Source organism: Gadus chalcogrammus, chromosome 1 (genome assembly GCF_026213295.1).
Source record: "Gadus chalcogrammus isolate NIFS_2021 chromosome 1, NIFS_Gcha_1.0, whole genome shotgun sequence".
Lineage (NCBI taxonomy): Eukaryota > Metazoa > Chordata > Actinopteri > Gadiformes > Gadidae > Gadus > Gadus chalcogrammus.
The window spans coordinates 18516647-18530912 of NC_079412.1; the positions used below are offsets into that span (position 1 = coordinate 18516647).

Below are 14266 nucleotides of genomic sequence, written 5' to 3' on the forward strand. Positions count from 1 at the left end.
AATATCATTTTTCTTACCAAACTTTCACTTAAGAAACTCAGCACTGACCATGCTCTCTGCAGTCAAATAATATCCCAGGTTGTGGGGGGACAGCTGCTGTTCTTCGAACATTGCACATCAAGTAAAAATAACGTTTCTGTTATCATATAGCAAGTGGAATATCTGTAATATATTTGGAGTAGTTTGTGCGGTATAGAATTTCATGTTGATCTCGGACAGGACCTTTGAATCCGTGGTGTCCTACATTCAAGAGCCAAGGAATTCTGCTGAGAATAAAAGCAGTGGGCATGCCCTGCAGAGCCATTAGGCTGCATGAATGGCGATCCTGCTTGCACTCAAAGAGTCCTGAGTCAATGCTGAGGTTTTAAGTGGACGCATTAAAGCAACGTCAGGTGGGGAAGGGGGGGAAGCCCAGAGTTGGATCACACTGAGAGCAGCAGAAAGGGGCTCACCAGGTCTGTGGACGGGGTAGTAGTCAAAGCCCAGCTTTCTGAAAGTCAGCTGCATGGCTCCCTGTGACCCCGGGGGGGGGGGCTCGTCTGTAGGAAAGAGAAATCACATGACGCGGGCTGGTGGTCATCGAACACAGCTTAGGAGACCCTGCGATGTGCTAGTGTCCTATGCTGAATATCTTAACCTAATTTATTCTTAAACCACAGCTCACATGACCAGGACAGGCAGGCAAAGAGAATAGACAAAGGAAGGATGAATGGATGGATGTGGCTTTAAAAGGTCCCTTAGACTAACCTAGGGCCTACTGCTGAATCAAACCGACACACACGATCAGAGTTTTAATCATAAAGAGGTGATAACAAAAAGTATATTTAAAAAAGGGGCTGATGGTCCTATTTGAGAGCCATTATTTGAGTAAATGGCGTAGTCATCTGTCAGCTATAAGTGAGTAAAATGTGCTATTATATCCAGTTTCCATTTAACTGTGCCTGCCTCTGTGTGAGCCCATATAGATTTTACATCATGCACGGCTCCTTTCTGACCAATCAGGGCATTTCCTCCCTGATTGGTTCGGGGAATCGATTTTGAAATGCAGCACTTGGATGTAGCTCTCTCTCTTCACAACTCTCAAATAAGACTGGCCTAAAAGTAAAATCTTTTTTTTCAAACTAGAGGACAATTATCGATTGAAATCTCGATTTCTTTCTACTTTCCTCCAAAAAAAATACTAAAAAGTACAAAATATATGGTCCATGGTTTGCAGCATCTTAATAAACCAGTTTTTTTCTACTGTATAAATGGGGAGAATATGAGCACAATAATAGTAATATGTCACTGCATCTGTGATCACTTCCACTTCACTACAGCTGAAGTATACCCCCTGTTCGAGGAATGAGGAATCTACATCATTACGGAACATCTAACGCTGTTAATGTGATTGCAAGTGGCTGGTTTTAGCTCACGTTCTGGGAAAGGGGAGCACTATGGCGCCCCTAAAAAGAGATTTAAACATGTTTATACGTCTCATATGCTCGTCGTCAACATAGGAATCCATGCCATTGAAACACCGTTAACGCTGACCATAATTAAGAGAAAGACAGGCATCAAATCTTTTTGTGACAACTTCATGACCACGGGACACCGGAGGCGAGGTATGAGGGACCCACCCAAAGAGGAAACAGCGCTTTTCTATAAGGCAAAGTCTGGAGTATCGAACTATTTATAATATCACGAATTTACGTCTCAGGCATTTCACAAACCGTAGGAAAGTAAGAAATGCAAATGAATCAATTAAAGCGAAATGCATCATATATACAGTACCTATTTTGTTCAACGATCGAGGGTACCTGGGTCCATGGTGGAGCTGTCGTTGCAGATGTGCAGGTCCAAGCGGGAGATGAAGGTGTGGTAGGAGGACTCCTTGACGTCGTACTGATCAAAGTACTGACTCGTGTTGTTGGGGGTGGCGCCGGCCGCGGGCGGGGAGTCGGACCACAGGGTGTGTATGCCAGGGGAAGGTGGGGCAGTCTGCAGAACAGACACAACCATTATTATAGGGCTGGAAATACACTGAAAATCCAACAACAAAGAAATATAGCTCATTAAAAATGGGACTTTACATTACAATAATCATATTATCAATCAGTCTTATTTATATAAAGTTGCAATGTAACCTTTTTCATGAATATTATTTTTTAGGAAATGGTCTCATGAGACAAGAAAAATAGATGACAAGACGCCATGACAGACAGGTAACATGAAGAACCACGAGACACGGGAGAGGGGAGGCCGGGCGGAGCAGAGGGGGAGGAGGACCTGGAGGGACTCGGCCGTCATGCTCTTCCTCTGCTGGGCCGACTTCTCCATGGCCTCGCTGAGGGACTTGGCGTAGTGGATGATGGCCTTGAGCTGGGAGTCGGTCAGCACCCACAGCAGGTCGTCCAGGATGAACAGCAGCTTGGAGGCCAGCACGTGGCAGTCCTTCGCCTGCACCCATACGGCCACACAGAGAGAGCAGAGGGCCTTTCGTCAGATGGCTGATTCAGATTGTGTTCACGGGAACGGCCATGTCTAATGCAGGTCAGGTTGTGCCACTGAGTTGTATGACAAGTTTATGGTTGATAAACCAGATAAACATGCATTTAAGGTCTGCTGAAGGTCTTGAGACAATTTAGTGGTACACCTGAAGTCAAAGGTTGGGAACCAGTGGCACAACTGAGGTTCTGGTAAACACTGCCGAGATGCCATATCAGAGGCAGGCATCGACCCCACTCTTCACGATGAACAGGTTGGGAATTAATCAGTTCAATAATTAAATGACAGCATGAATTATTAAAAAGGCAAAAACCTGACTTGAGCATGTGTACAGACTACAAAGTAAGCAACACAAATGCAGCAAATGTAGAATCCTTCTAGCATTTGAAAACAGCCCTCTCATGGTGGGGGGGTTTAGTAGGAGGATATCGTGGGTTATCACAGAGCAGGCCTCACCCTGCGCTTGAGGGCGATGCGGATGCGTCCTTGGTTGGTGATGAGGCGTAGCGGCGTGGTGCCCAGATCCTGGTCCTCGCTCTCTATGGCGTCCATCTCGATCCTGAGGCTCTGCCAGTTGATCTCCTTGAAGGTCAGCACCTGGGGCACAGAGGCGGGGTCACCTGCTGCACCCCGTGACTCGTTTGCCAGATCACAACAGGCGCACTAACATCTTAACCCGCGGCAAAGGGGGGCAGCAATGCAATTCAACGCCGTGGCGGAAAGACGCATTGCCGTTAAAGTGGATTACTAGGGCTTGTTCAGGGAAGACCGATGTCAGAAAACAGTCGGGTCGAGTCTGCTGATTATGACAAACAAGAACCAGTCGGCCCTAATGCAATCACTTCACTGAGTCTGGTGGTCTCTGCGGCAGAGCCCCGGGGGGGCTGGTGACCGCTGGTCTGTCAGCTGCAATATAGCCTGCGATGGGGGACAGTTGGCCTACCTCTCCCCTCTTTGGGTCGGTGATGCGGGTGTAGCGCAGGTCGCTCTTCTGCCACTTGGGGTTGAGGCTGTTGCCCTGCAGCTGCCACAGCTCGAAGGAGGCGTGGAAGGCCCGGGCGTGCACCTTGATGGTGATGGAGTTGATGACCACCGACATACCCTCCACCACCTTCTCAGCGAAGCCGTACTCGCTGGGTGGTTGGATGGGAGGGGAACAATGACAGGCCAAGGGGTCATTGATAGGGCTGGAGCATCAGAATGCGTTGTTGGATTTTTGTTGGCGAGCCTCCGCAATATTGAGAGTTGTATTACTGTTAAATTCTAGACCAACGGTTCATATACCCTAACCTAGGCTAAGGAAGACAGTTCTGCATGAGAAAATCTGCGGCATTTTCAAACACAAAAAACAAAGTTTTCCCAATAATGACATCATTTCCCAATGACCAAAACAAAACATTACTACAACCAAGCTAATAATTTATATCCTCATACTCCTATGCTCCAAAGATGGCAGCAGTCTTTGCGATTGGACGCTGCGATGTACAAGCCGTATACAATTACAAATCTTATTTAGAAGTCACACTTCATATACCTCTGGCCGGCTGTAATGGCGATAGGGGAGGGGCCGTTTGGGGGGCGGGGCTCTTCACATGTCCTCATCTCTACCTCCACTTTGTCCAGGAACTGATGACATGAGTGACATGAAACAGACCAGCAATTCAAGAACCCGCAATGAAACAGTCCATTGTTACCTGCTTTTTGTACAACACACAGTCAAATAAACTGTTGACGGGGAAACGTCCAGACATTGTAACAGAGACACGAGAAAAGAGATTGAACATTTCAGAAATTAATAAAGATCCATAGAAGACAAGATAAAGACAATAGGTCAGCATTCCTACCAGGCAGATGGGGCTTGTCTTCAACTTTGTCCATTGTATCTAAAAAAAGACCAGGGAGTTAAGGACAACAGAGTCAAACACAAACACCGGCTTCAGCATTCTGTCACTGCGTTCACCAGCGAGTGTTCAGCACAGCAAGTACCCAAGTTCACCCACAACTGACATCCCCTAAGTGCCAACCACAACCACCATGACACCTTATAGCGTTATCTGGAGGTTTAACATTGTGAGCCCCTTCACTGCTACCGATTATTGTGAATAATAATAATGAGGCCAAATATTTTGAACATTAGTATACTAAGATAAAATATTAAAGGGATCAACAATAAAATCAAGCTGTCCTGATTATAGCCCACCTATGATAACCAGTCCATCCAGATTTAATGTTGCTCTTTATACGTCCACGTGGTAGGTTGTGTCTTGATATCCTCAGAAGTATAGGCTTGTTGTTAGCTCTGCTCACATTCACAACAGCAACATGGACACCACATGTTCTCCTATCTGAACATAACACTCAACTACCTCAGCGCTGTACCACAGCAGTACCAGTTACATCCTAACCACTCGTTGTGATTCGCTCAGCTCCGTACTGAAGAGGGAGGGGGTGAGCCTCACCCCATCCAGCTAATCCTGAGATCCAGTTTGACTAGCAGCGGACATACCCTGATGGCAGCCTTGTTGCAGTAGACCCGTGTGACGGCAAGCCAGGTGGGCAGGTCAAGCATGTTCTGCAGGACCTCTTCATCCAGCTCCAGGTTGGACAGCTGGCCCTCCCCCTTCAGAGTGCTCAGGTTGATCTTGTCCGGGGACAGGTTCTTGGTGAACCTGGGATGGGAAACAGCCGGTGGGAGGAGATTAATAGAGCAGAATAGCAGGCTGACTGTAGGTATGTTTATAGAGAGGTCTTCGCCTCGATATCTGATTAAAACTGCTTCATTATAAACTAGAATTAAGGAGGAAGAAATAATATTGAAGTTTAACTATAGCTAACTAGATTATTCAATTACCCTGAGGACATGAAGTAGTTTATGTCTATATTTAACTGAGGTTATGAATCATTGCAAGATCTGAGTCTTTCTGCCCAGTGCTCACAGTTGTGGGCAAGAAAAACCCGGTACTGCAGCCAAATGAGTCATTCTAGTACGCTGGCAGCAGCCTCTGGACCAGATTCCCATCAGTATCTGGTGTCATATTTTGTTTTCAAATACTGGTCAGCAAGAATAAGCCTAAGACCTTCTATTTATGATTGTATCAATTCAATAGACGTCATGTCATCAGACAGGTGATTTAAAATAAACCCAATGTGAAATAAATTACAAAATAAACGCACCAATGCAAGCAGGGCTAAGTTGTAAGCTTTGACTGATATTACTGTCGTAAATAATTAGTAATAGTATTATTACTGTCGTAAATATTCATATTTTTAAAGGCTGGGATCTTTAACCATCTGTTTTTAATTGTCTGTGAACTTTTACTGGTATTGGTAGATCCAGGTTAAGTAGCAGGTAGACATTTGCATACATCTCACGCAGCCAAATGTGGCCGTGCAACATTGTTGAGCTCTGAGGGAGTGAGAGCAACTGAAAATAAAGATTACCACCAACAATTTTAGACCAACAACAACACAACCACACAAAAAGCCCATGCTTAGACCTATCAGTGCTCTGATTGCTAGAACAATAATGTAAATTAGAACCCATGTTATTTTATATTTCTGGGCCAGTCACCATAGAGCTTCCAATATAACTCCCATTCAGCAATTTAGCAAATAGTATGGCTGGTTTGCTAACGCTTTGTTGCGACACTATTAAAGGCTGTGAAATAAACCCAGATGAGACTTAATTTAAGATTAGCATTGCTTAAGGAATAAGAAAATTCCATGGCGTATCAGTGGCAGTAAATTACAGACTCTTGCACAACAGTAGTCATGATCCCAAGCCTGCATTCGAATTAGGCCTAACAAGAGAAGCAATATCTAACTAGAGTGTTTAACACTGAAGCATGTCAGCGTTCGGGTGGATTTCTGGCTGTGGGTACCGTGCATGTAGCATGCATGACGTAATATGATACATTAGAAATGAGCTGTACAGCAGCGGGTCATGGGGTCAACCACCACAAAGACATTTTTTCCTGATGGCAGGAGTGGACTGCATGCTTGGGTGAACATGGAAAAAAGAACTTTGTCACCATTTGTCTTGGCTAAATAAGTAATATTAGGTGTTACACAGAGAATTACACAGAATTACATTACAAAACCAGGTCAAAGGTGGACTGTTGCCAATGAGCAGCTCCAATAATGGAAGGGACAGTAGAGCAGAGAGACAATCCCTTGATGAAACGTAAAAAGTTATATGTTTACTGTTATTAGGATATTGGCAATACCACTGAAATGTCTATTCTGTAGTAGGTGGCCCCATATGTAAACATGGCAGGCAGATGTTATTTACTCCCATATTTGATGAACACTACTTTGCACTGTACTTTCTAAGTGTGTTTTGTCGATTTCCTCTTGAATGAGTGATTGAAATTCAGTCTACCCAACCCTGAGGCAAATAATCGCCACACTTGAGATAACGCTAAGGATGAATGTGCTATTTTTGGATTGTGTTTAGAATGCAGCTATTCATCCATCGCCCGAGATCCAGTTAATGCACTTTACATATTATACTGTAGATGTAGTCCAACTGGTCCAATCCAAGAATGTCCTATAACCCCTTAAAACGTTTTGCAAAGAATGGCCGAAATATTACAATACAGGATTAATAAACCAGTAGGCTATGCTAAATGAAAATGCACGAAACTTTTTAAATATCTGTCAAAATGGCACTGGTGTTTAATTGTACATGTTTCAGGGCTAGTTATTGTAAATAGCCAACTTTATTCTGCAATCCCTTCAACATTGTCGGTAAAGATTCTTAAGCATTGAGTGTGTCTCGGTCTTCATGTCTGAATTCTAGGTTCATAAATACATAAACGGGGGAATTCACTGCCACATTTTGGTCCATCGTCGAACAGAAGCGTAAAATTGTTGCTTATATAAAAGTGCCACACTAAATGTTGACTCTGTTGACAACATTCTGACCCCTGTCTAACTGCCCAGTCCTCTGTGTATTATTTTTAGCATCATATAATATATGAGGTTGTTAACTCGCCATCTTGCGATTGAAAAATGCAGGCTAGACACTGAACAGCTACAATAAGGACATCGTCTGTTGAGTGTTTGCATTTTTTGGCGATATAGCAGCAAAATCAACGCTAGCTAGCTAATGCAGATCCAGAGAAGACACTTACCTGGACAAATGTTTCAAAATCTGCTTCTTGAAAATCCCAGCCATTTCTTTGTGTTTTTGTTCAGACCCCGCTGCAGGGCTTGCGACTAAATACACGAAACGACAAATTTCACTAACTTACGGGCATCTGGAAAATTGTACACAACGTTACACGTCGCATCTTGGTAGCCACTGGCTGGCACCGCTGCTCGCTGCCCAGTTAACGTCAGCGTCGACCCGCCGCCAACCGCCAGGGTCCGGGCGGTCCACTCCCATCCTTAATAGTTTGACGTGAAGCAAGCCCACCGCCACCGCCGCACGGCAGGTGGCGTGGCGCCCCCTGCTGGGCACTACAGGAAGCACAGGTCGTATAGTCCAATTCAACTAACTCAAATAATTCGTACTGTTATTTTTGCTACTTACTAATAACTATTAGTATTAACGATGAAACGAAAACACTGCGGAGGGGTTGAGCTTTTATGATTTTTAATTTAAATACAAATCTTCAACAAGCACTGGTGTTATGTTCTTCTAGGTGTTTGGTTTAATCTTTTTCAGATAATGTATTGCATTCCGCATAAACATTGATAGTGTTGGTTCCATCTAACCCTGACATGCTCCATCTTACCATTAGGGGCTACACACATTCATCATCCCTTTTATATCATTTTATATAGTCGTATAAATTAATGATAAATAATTGAAAAAATCTAGATCAGCAGAGGGCGTATTTTCACTTTGGGGTAAAACTCTCATCCTGGCGCATGCGCCTTTAGTACCGCTTCATCCTGGAGCATGCGCATTTCCAGTGTTGTTGAGTTTGTTATGACAAGTCGAGGCCTCGGACTAAATTAGATAATAGCCCCGTCTCTGTCCTGGGAAATCCACGATGGAGGACATGGACTTGGACCTGGACCAGGACCTAATGCAAAAATTTAGTTGCATGGGTACCTCAGATAAAGACACTCTGATCTCGGAGTTTCAGAGACTGCTCGGGTTTCAACTCAACCCCGCGGGATGCGCCTTCTTCTTGGACATGACCAACTGGTGAGTCCGGGGACTTCCTGGGCCTTCCCGGGTGTGTTGGCTGGACGCTGAAACACAGCGAGCCGCCGAGAAACTCCTCGCCCCAGTTTCACTGATGAACCCAAGAAATTGAAAGACCCAGTCCTCCGATGTTACACTTTAAAGCGTTGTCAGGGTGCTTAAATCCGCGCTGAATGACAGCGTTGACACGATACTCTGTTAGCAGGTAGCGACGGTGGACTCGTCCTGGGTAGTGTGTTTTCGATGGTATCTTTTATTTGAGGACATTTAAAACGACAACGATGGTTGTCATTGTTCTAGCTGCTCTCAAAAATTTGGTTAGTGACTGTGGCAAGGCGTTCAATAGTTCACGTTGTCCAACCTTAGCTTGTTTTACTGACTGGTCTCGTCTTTAAAAACGGACGCTAACAGCTACCGTACCGTATGACGTAACCACACAGTTAACCAGGTAGCCTCGTTTGGGGCTGATATGTGCATCTCATCATGTGAAAACACGGACAATATGTTGCTGTTAACGTACACACGTAACCACGTCGAGTGATCGAACAGTAGTACACGGTTTCTGTAGCGAAAGAGAAACTGGTAGTACCAGTAATCACGTGATGTGGCTGGTCGCGGAAGGGCCTTCAGCCGCTGCTTTATGGCCTGGGCCCAGTCCAGCCTTTGCGAAAAGAAGATATTACGTATCGTCAACGACCTTAAACGTAATCCTTAACATAAATTCTATAGAAGATCTCTGATGCACGATTGTAAAAACTTTAAATTTATTTATAAGATTGGAACTATATATATATTATTATCCCACAAATATGAGCACCCCAATGAAAACCAAATGCATTGTTTTGAAATCATATTGTTTTCACTTACTCTTAATTGTTGCACATTTTAATAAACAAATTGGTCCCTTCCCTTTCAGGAATCTACAAGCTGCAATAGGGGCATACTACGACTTTGAGAGCCCCAACATAAACGCGCCATGTATGTCCTTGGTAGAAGATGTGACCATTGGTGAAGGGGAGTCTGTTCCACCAGATACACCATTCACAAAGACATGGAGAGTACAAAACACAGGTAGGTCAATGGTAATTATGCCGTGTTAATGGCTCCAGTTCCAGAAGGGTTTGCTGTAATACCGGCCAACCATCTTGCACTTTACTTGAAGGAACAATATTTTTCTTCTTATGCTTCTACAGGTGCAGAGTCATGGCCTCCTGGAGTCTGCCTCAAGTACGTCGGAGGGGATCAGTTTGGCCACGTCAACATGGTAATGGTGCGGTCTCTAGAACCCCAGGAAATGTTTGACGTTAGCGTGCAGATGCACAGCCCTGTGGCTCCTGCAATGTACCAGGGCCAGTGGAGGATGTGTACGGCTACCGGACTCTTCTTTGGGGGTAAGATCCATAAAATCCCCATGGTAAACAAATGTTTCAGATCTTTCTATGCACCTGCATGTGTGGCTGTTATCCCTTCGCACATCCCAACACGCCGGTTGTCTCTCTCTCCAGATGTAATATGGGTCATCTTGAGTGTGGAGGTCGGGGGCCTGCTGGGCGTCACGCAGCAGCTGTCCTCTTTCCAAACGGAGTTCAACACGCACCCAAACCGCAGCCTGGAGGGGGACTACAACCCCTTCGCCTCGCCGCAGAAAACCAGATACCCCGGCAGCACCGACAGCGGTCTCCACGACGACAGTAGTCTGAAGGACACGGGGGAGCCCTGGGAGGCCACTCCCAATCCTCTGCAGCAAGATCAAAATGGACTGTCGCACAATTCAGTGAATATAGCAGCCAACAGTCTCCAAAGCAATCTATCAGTAGTGACTTACAACCAGGTAGGTCACCCCTGTCGTAGCTTGTCACCATGCATGGAATGATGCATCAACCACAGCACTATCAGACGAAAAAGATGCTCCTTCTGTATATTCAGGGATGAGAAGAAGCAAGATTTCACACTTCAAAATACTGAAGTCTGTTAGTGTGTCTAGATGAGTGTGACTCTTTTAGGTGAACTTGCTGTGTTTCTCTCTGCAGGGCATACAGGGACCCTATCCGTTTGGGCACTAAATCCCCCGGTCGAGAGCCACTACACCTCTGAAGTCGAACTCACCAAGGCTTTATCTGTAGCCGGTGGGGAGCCTGGAGCTTCACAACAAACACTTTATGCAAAGTCTCCACTTCAGCCAGTGTAGCCCCAGCGTCCCACTTCAGCTACGCTGTGAGGATCCAGAGGTCACCGCTCCTGACATACAGCTCAACCAACACCCTCATATCCACTGTATGCATGAGTGAATGCTAAGTTAAAACAAGAGTGCTATTGAGAGTCTTGGTGAGAGATGCTGTTTTGAAATCTTTTTATTTTTTTGTTGTGATCAGAGTGCAGAAAAAACTTTTGTGTGTGTGTGTGTGTGTGTGTGTGTGTGTGTGTGTGTGTGTGTGTGTGTGTGTGTGTGTGTGTGTGTGTGTGTGTGTGTGTGTGTGTGTGTGTGTGTGTGTGTGTGTGCAACATGAAAGAGGCATTGGAGGAAAAGCCATTTAAATTTGCCAACTGATTCTTTGGTTTCTGCTCTGACGTAAAACCTGCTGGCTGTAATTCTGAGATGATTTAGCCAAACAAAATCTGTGAGCTTTCATGGCCTCATTTTGTCGACGATACCATCCGTTTTACTGTTTACTTTGTATATCAATTCTTGTGTACACCTTTTTTTTTTTTATGATCTAGACAATTTGCTTAGTACGGGTTATTTCTATAGAATGTACCTTTTTTAAATAATTTCATTGCTCTATTCTTTTCTTATAACCTTTTAACGTGGTGAAATGCAATTTTAAGACGCTCCACTAGGGAGAGCAAGATATCAACGTTTTAGTCCAACTGAATTCTCCAAAACAAGGGATTTCCTCAACACCCAAACAATGTAATGTTTTCATCTATGTTCAAAAAGCAACTATAACAAAATCATTTGAATGTGTCTGGGGTGACATTTTTAGCCTGTTGTCAGGCAATAAATGTGAAGCAGCTTTGCCTAAGCTGAAACTGAGACAAAAGCTTTGATGAGCATTCTTTTGCCCAATCTAACATATTTTAACTGAGCCTGAATAGGTTAGTATTGAATACCTTAATGCATCAGCCAGAATATAAAGAGTTTGTCACAGGTGACTCTCCACCTTCATCACATTCACATGCATTCTGTTAAACCACATAATCTTGGGAAATGGCAGCTTTAAATATTTCTTTCAATTGAAGCGGAATGTATTCAGTGAATGTAAAATAGGCTGAATTGTTTGTAAACATCAACGATCCAAAGTATATTGATAAATTGCCTTCAATTTCCTTTTTTTCTTACTCTAATTTTGTCCCTCAGTAAATCTTTCCTAGGGTGTTCCATAAATTGTAGGTTTGGAATCAGTTAGCATTCTCTTCTAGACTACACATTTTACCTTATTATTCTTGTGCTTTAATTGCACTAACCGTCAGATCTATGCACTGAGTTATGTGGGGGCCCCTTTTGCCAAATAGGCCCCATTGTGGCATGTTGTTGTTCCAGTAGGCCTACACATGGATCCTGAGGGCTTCATGCAGCCGCTAAATAAGTATTGATTGACAATTGAAATAAACCCTCTTTCATAGAGAGCCTAATTTCATTTGGTTGCAGGCTAATTTTGCCCCAGGAGAAAAGTGATCTTAAATCTTCAATACCACAGACGCCTCGTCGTTAGGAGTGCTTATGGTTGCTGTGCACAGAATAAATGTATAGTTCCTGGATGTAAGGGTGAACCATATTCATAAAACATGGGATTGTAAGGACAATGCTAAATTCTACATCTTAAAAGGAGATGGGGTTCATTGGTCTTCATTGGTCAGATAGTGTAAGAATCAGTTGGCATGTGTTGGACTGAAACTGGCCACACAGATGATATGTGCTTTTTTTTTCTCTCCTTGTGTGTTGGATGACAGTTTGTAAAATTAAATTATAACTAAAATGATTGTGTCTGATGTGATATGTTTCCTCCTACAAATCCAATTGTTTGGCTTGTAACAGAGGTCACAAGCCAGAGGTTTTCTATTGTCATTTAAATTGGAGTCATGCATCATTTTCCCAAGATGCACAGTTTCTGTTTAAATATATAGGCATATGCAGATTATGACCAAAAATTGTCAAGTGCTATATGAAGAGCCCATCACGGTTTCACCAATGTAGCTCATCCAATAATCCCTAAAGGCCTATGTGCCCCGATTTTGGAATATCTTCTCATTTAGATATTATTAAAAAAAATACACATATACACCAGTCAAGTGCAAAACAGAAACGCATCTACACAAATGTCTGTCCTAGCTTCATTTTTTTATTTGCTTCCAATTGATCACAGCTCCTTCAAATTGTGAAATAGACTGCTGTTAGCTCTGATACACCAGTGTGGAGCATTGTCTTACGATTCAGTGGTTAGATTCTCGAGTTTCACAAAATTGGATTTGAAGATGGGCCCAATAATCAGGCAGGCCTAGGTCTAGTCTCTGGACCATTAAGACAGTATAACACTAAAATCGACACATGTATAAGGTCTTGACACTATTTTAATCTGGGTCAGGGGTAATGTGCCCCAAATGAGCATGAAAGATTCAATGACATAAAATGTAAAAATGAATTAAGTATCAGCCTACATAAGCGATGACTACAAGCCTTATTGTTGTTTTCTTCAGTTAGCATGTAATTATCAGCAATTTTAGTCGAAGTTCCAAGATTGGACCTTTCTGATTGCATCGTATATCCTGGAGGATACTGGTCAACCGCTCTGTTGCCCCAAGCCCCCCACATATTACCTTGGCAGTTGTCTGCATAACCATACAGCCTCAGGCAGGGGCTCATAAGACACTTCTTGTCTTTCGCTCATTCCTGCTTTAATGCTCCTTGTGTGTTGTGAGTTATTTTAAATATGGCATCTAATACCATTGTTATGCTGACGAGATGACACACATTTACATACCTCTGAAAGGACAAGATTATCAGTATTAAATGTCTCTTAAACTGTCTGGAGGATGTCAAAGCTTGGATGGCTTCAATGCAGCAAAAGGAGGTCCTATTATTAGGACCAGTTACTACTTGTAACACCAATGGTATGGACTTCAGCACCTTCAACCCATGTGTCAAGTCCCATATAAGAAGCTTGGTTGTAATACTGGATACTAATCTTACTTTTGACAAACAGGTTAAAACCTATCTCTACTCTATTGCCTTTAATTTAACCTTTATTTTACCTCATCTTTATCTCATCTTTTGGTTCTTTGATCCTGATTGATTCATTGCAATGTGGCAACTTCTAACCTACATTAGCATTTTTATTACTGTTATTATTATTACTATTGTTTTTCTTGTTTTTTTATAGGACTTTGGTCAACTGTTTTATATTTTTTTATGTGCTTTGCAAATAAATGTACATTACATTTACATTACATTAAATTACATTTTACTCAACAATAGATTTCATTCTATTTGTTGATTTCTGTTAAGTATATTTATTGCTTTCATAATTTGCATGCAGGCTAGAAACTGCTCAGCAACATTTCAACCCTCCTGGGTAAACAGAGCTGTTTAGGCTAACCAAACATTGCACTCCTTTTATCCCA

The 14266-nt window shown here is 43.2% G+C and overlaps 2 protein-coding genes across 2 annotated transcripts in view; one reads left to right on the forward strand and one right to left on the reverse strand.

Moving 5' to 3' along the window:
• Positions 1–9267, reverse strand: part of bltp3a (bridge-like lipid transfer protein family member 3A) — a 24210-nt gene extending 14943 nt beyond the window's left edge. Inside the window, exons 1-9 of the mRNA XM_056593936.1 lie at positions 7623–9267; positions 4994–5156; positions 4332–4370; positions 4022–4113; positions 3431–3620; positions 2944–3084; positions 2269–2439; positions 1800–1980; positions 453–539 (exon numbers count right to left, since the gene is read on the reverse strand). Of these exons, the coding sequence (XP_056449911.1) occupies positions 453–539; positions 1800–1980; positions 2269–2439; positions 2944–3084; positions 3431–3620; positions 4022–4113; positions 4332–4370; positions 4994–5156; positions 7623–7666 (1108 nt within the window). The 5' untranslated portion in view covers positions 7667–9267. The remainder of the gene's footprint in view (positions 1–452; positions 540–1799; positions 1981–2268; positions 2440–2943; positions 3085–3430; positions 3621–4021; positions 4114–4331; positions 4371–4993; positions 5157–7622) is intronic.
• On the forward strand, positions 8382–11114 carry LOC130385440 (protein ILRUN-like). The gene is made up of 5 exons (XM_056593945.1): positions 8382–8647; positions 9564–9718; positions 9841–10038; positions 10153–10478; positions 10678–11114. The coding sequence occupies exons 1-5, from the start codon at positions 8490–8492 to the stop codon at positions 10708–10710; spliced, it is 870 nt and encodes a 289-aa protein (XP_056449920.1). The 5' UTR covers positions 8382–8489; the 3' UTR covers positions 10711–11114.
• Positions 11115–14266: the final 3152 nt, after the last annotated feature.

Coding starts and splice junctions, on each gene's coding strand:
- LOC130385440 (XM_056593945.1), top strand. CDS start 8,490: ATGGAGGACATGGACTTGGACCTGGACCAGGACCTAATGCAAAAATTT. Junction 8,648..9,563: donor TTCTTGGACATGACCAACTG/GTGAGTCCGGGG, acceptor CTTCCCTTTCAG/GAATCTACAAGCTGCAATAG. Junction 10,479..10,677: donor CAGTAGTGACTTACAACCAG/GTAGGTCACCCC, acceptor TTCTCTCTGCAG/GGCATACAGGGACCCTATCC.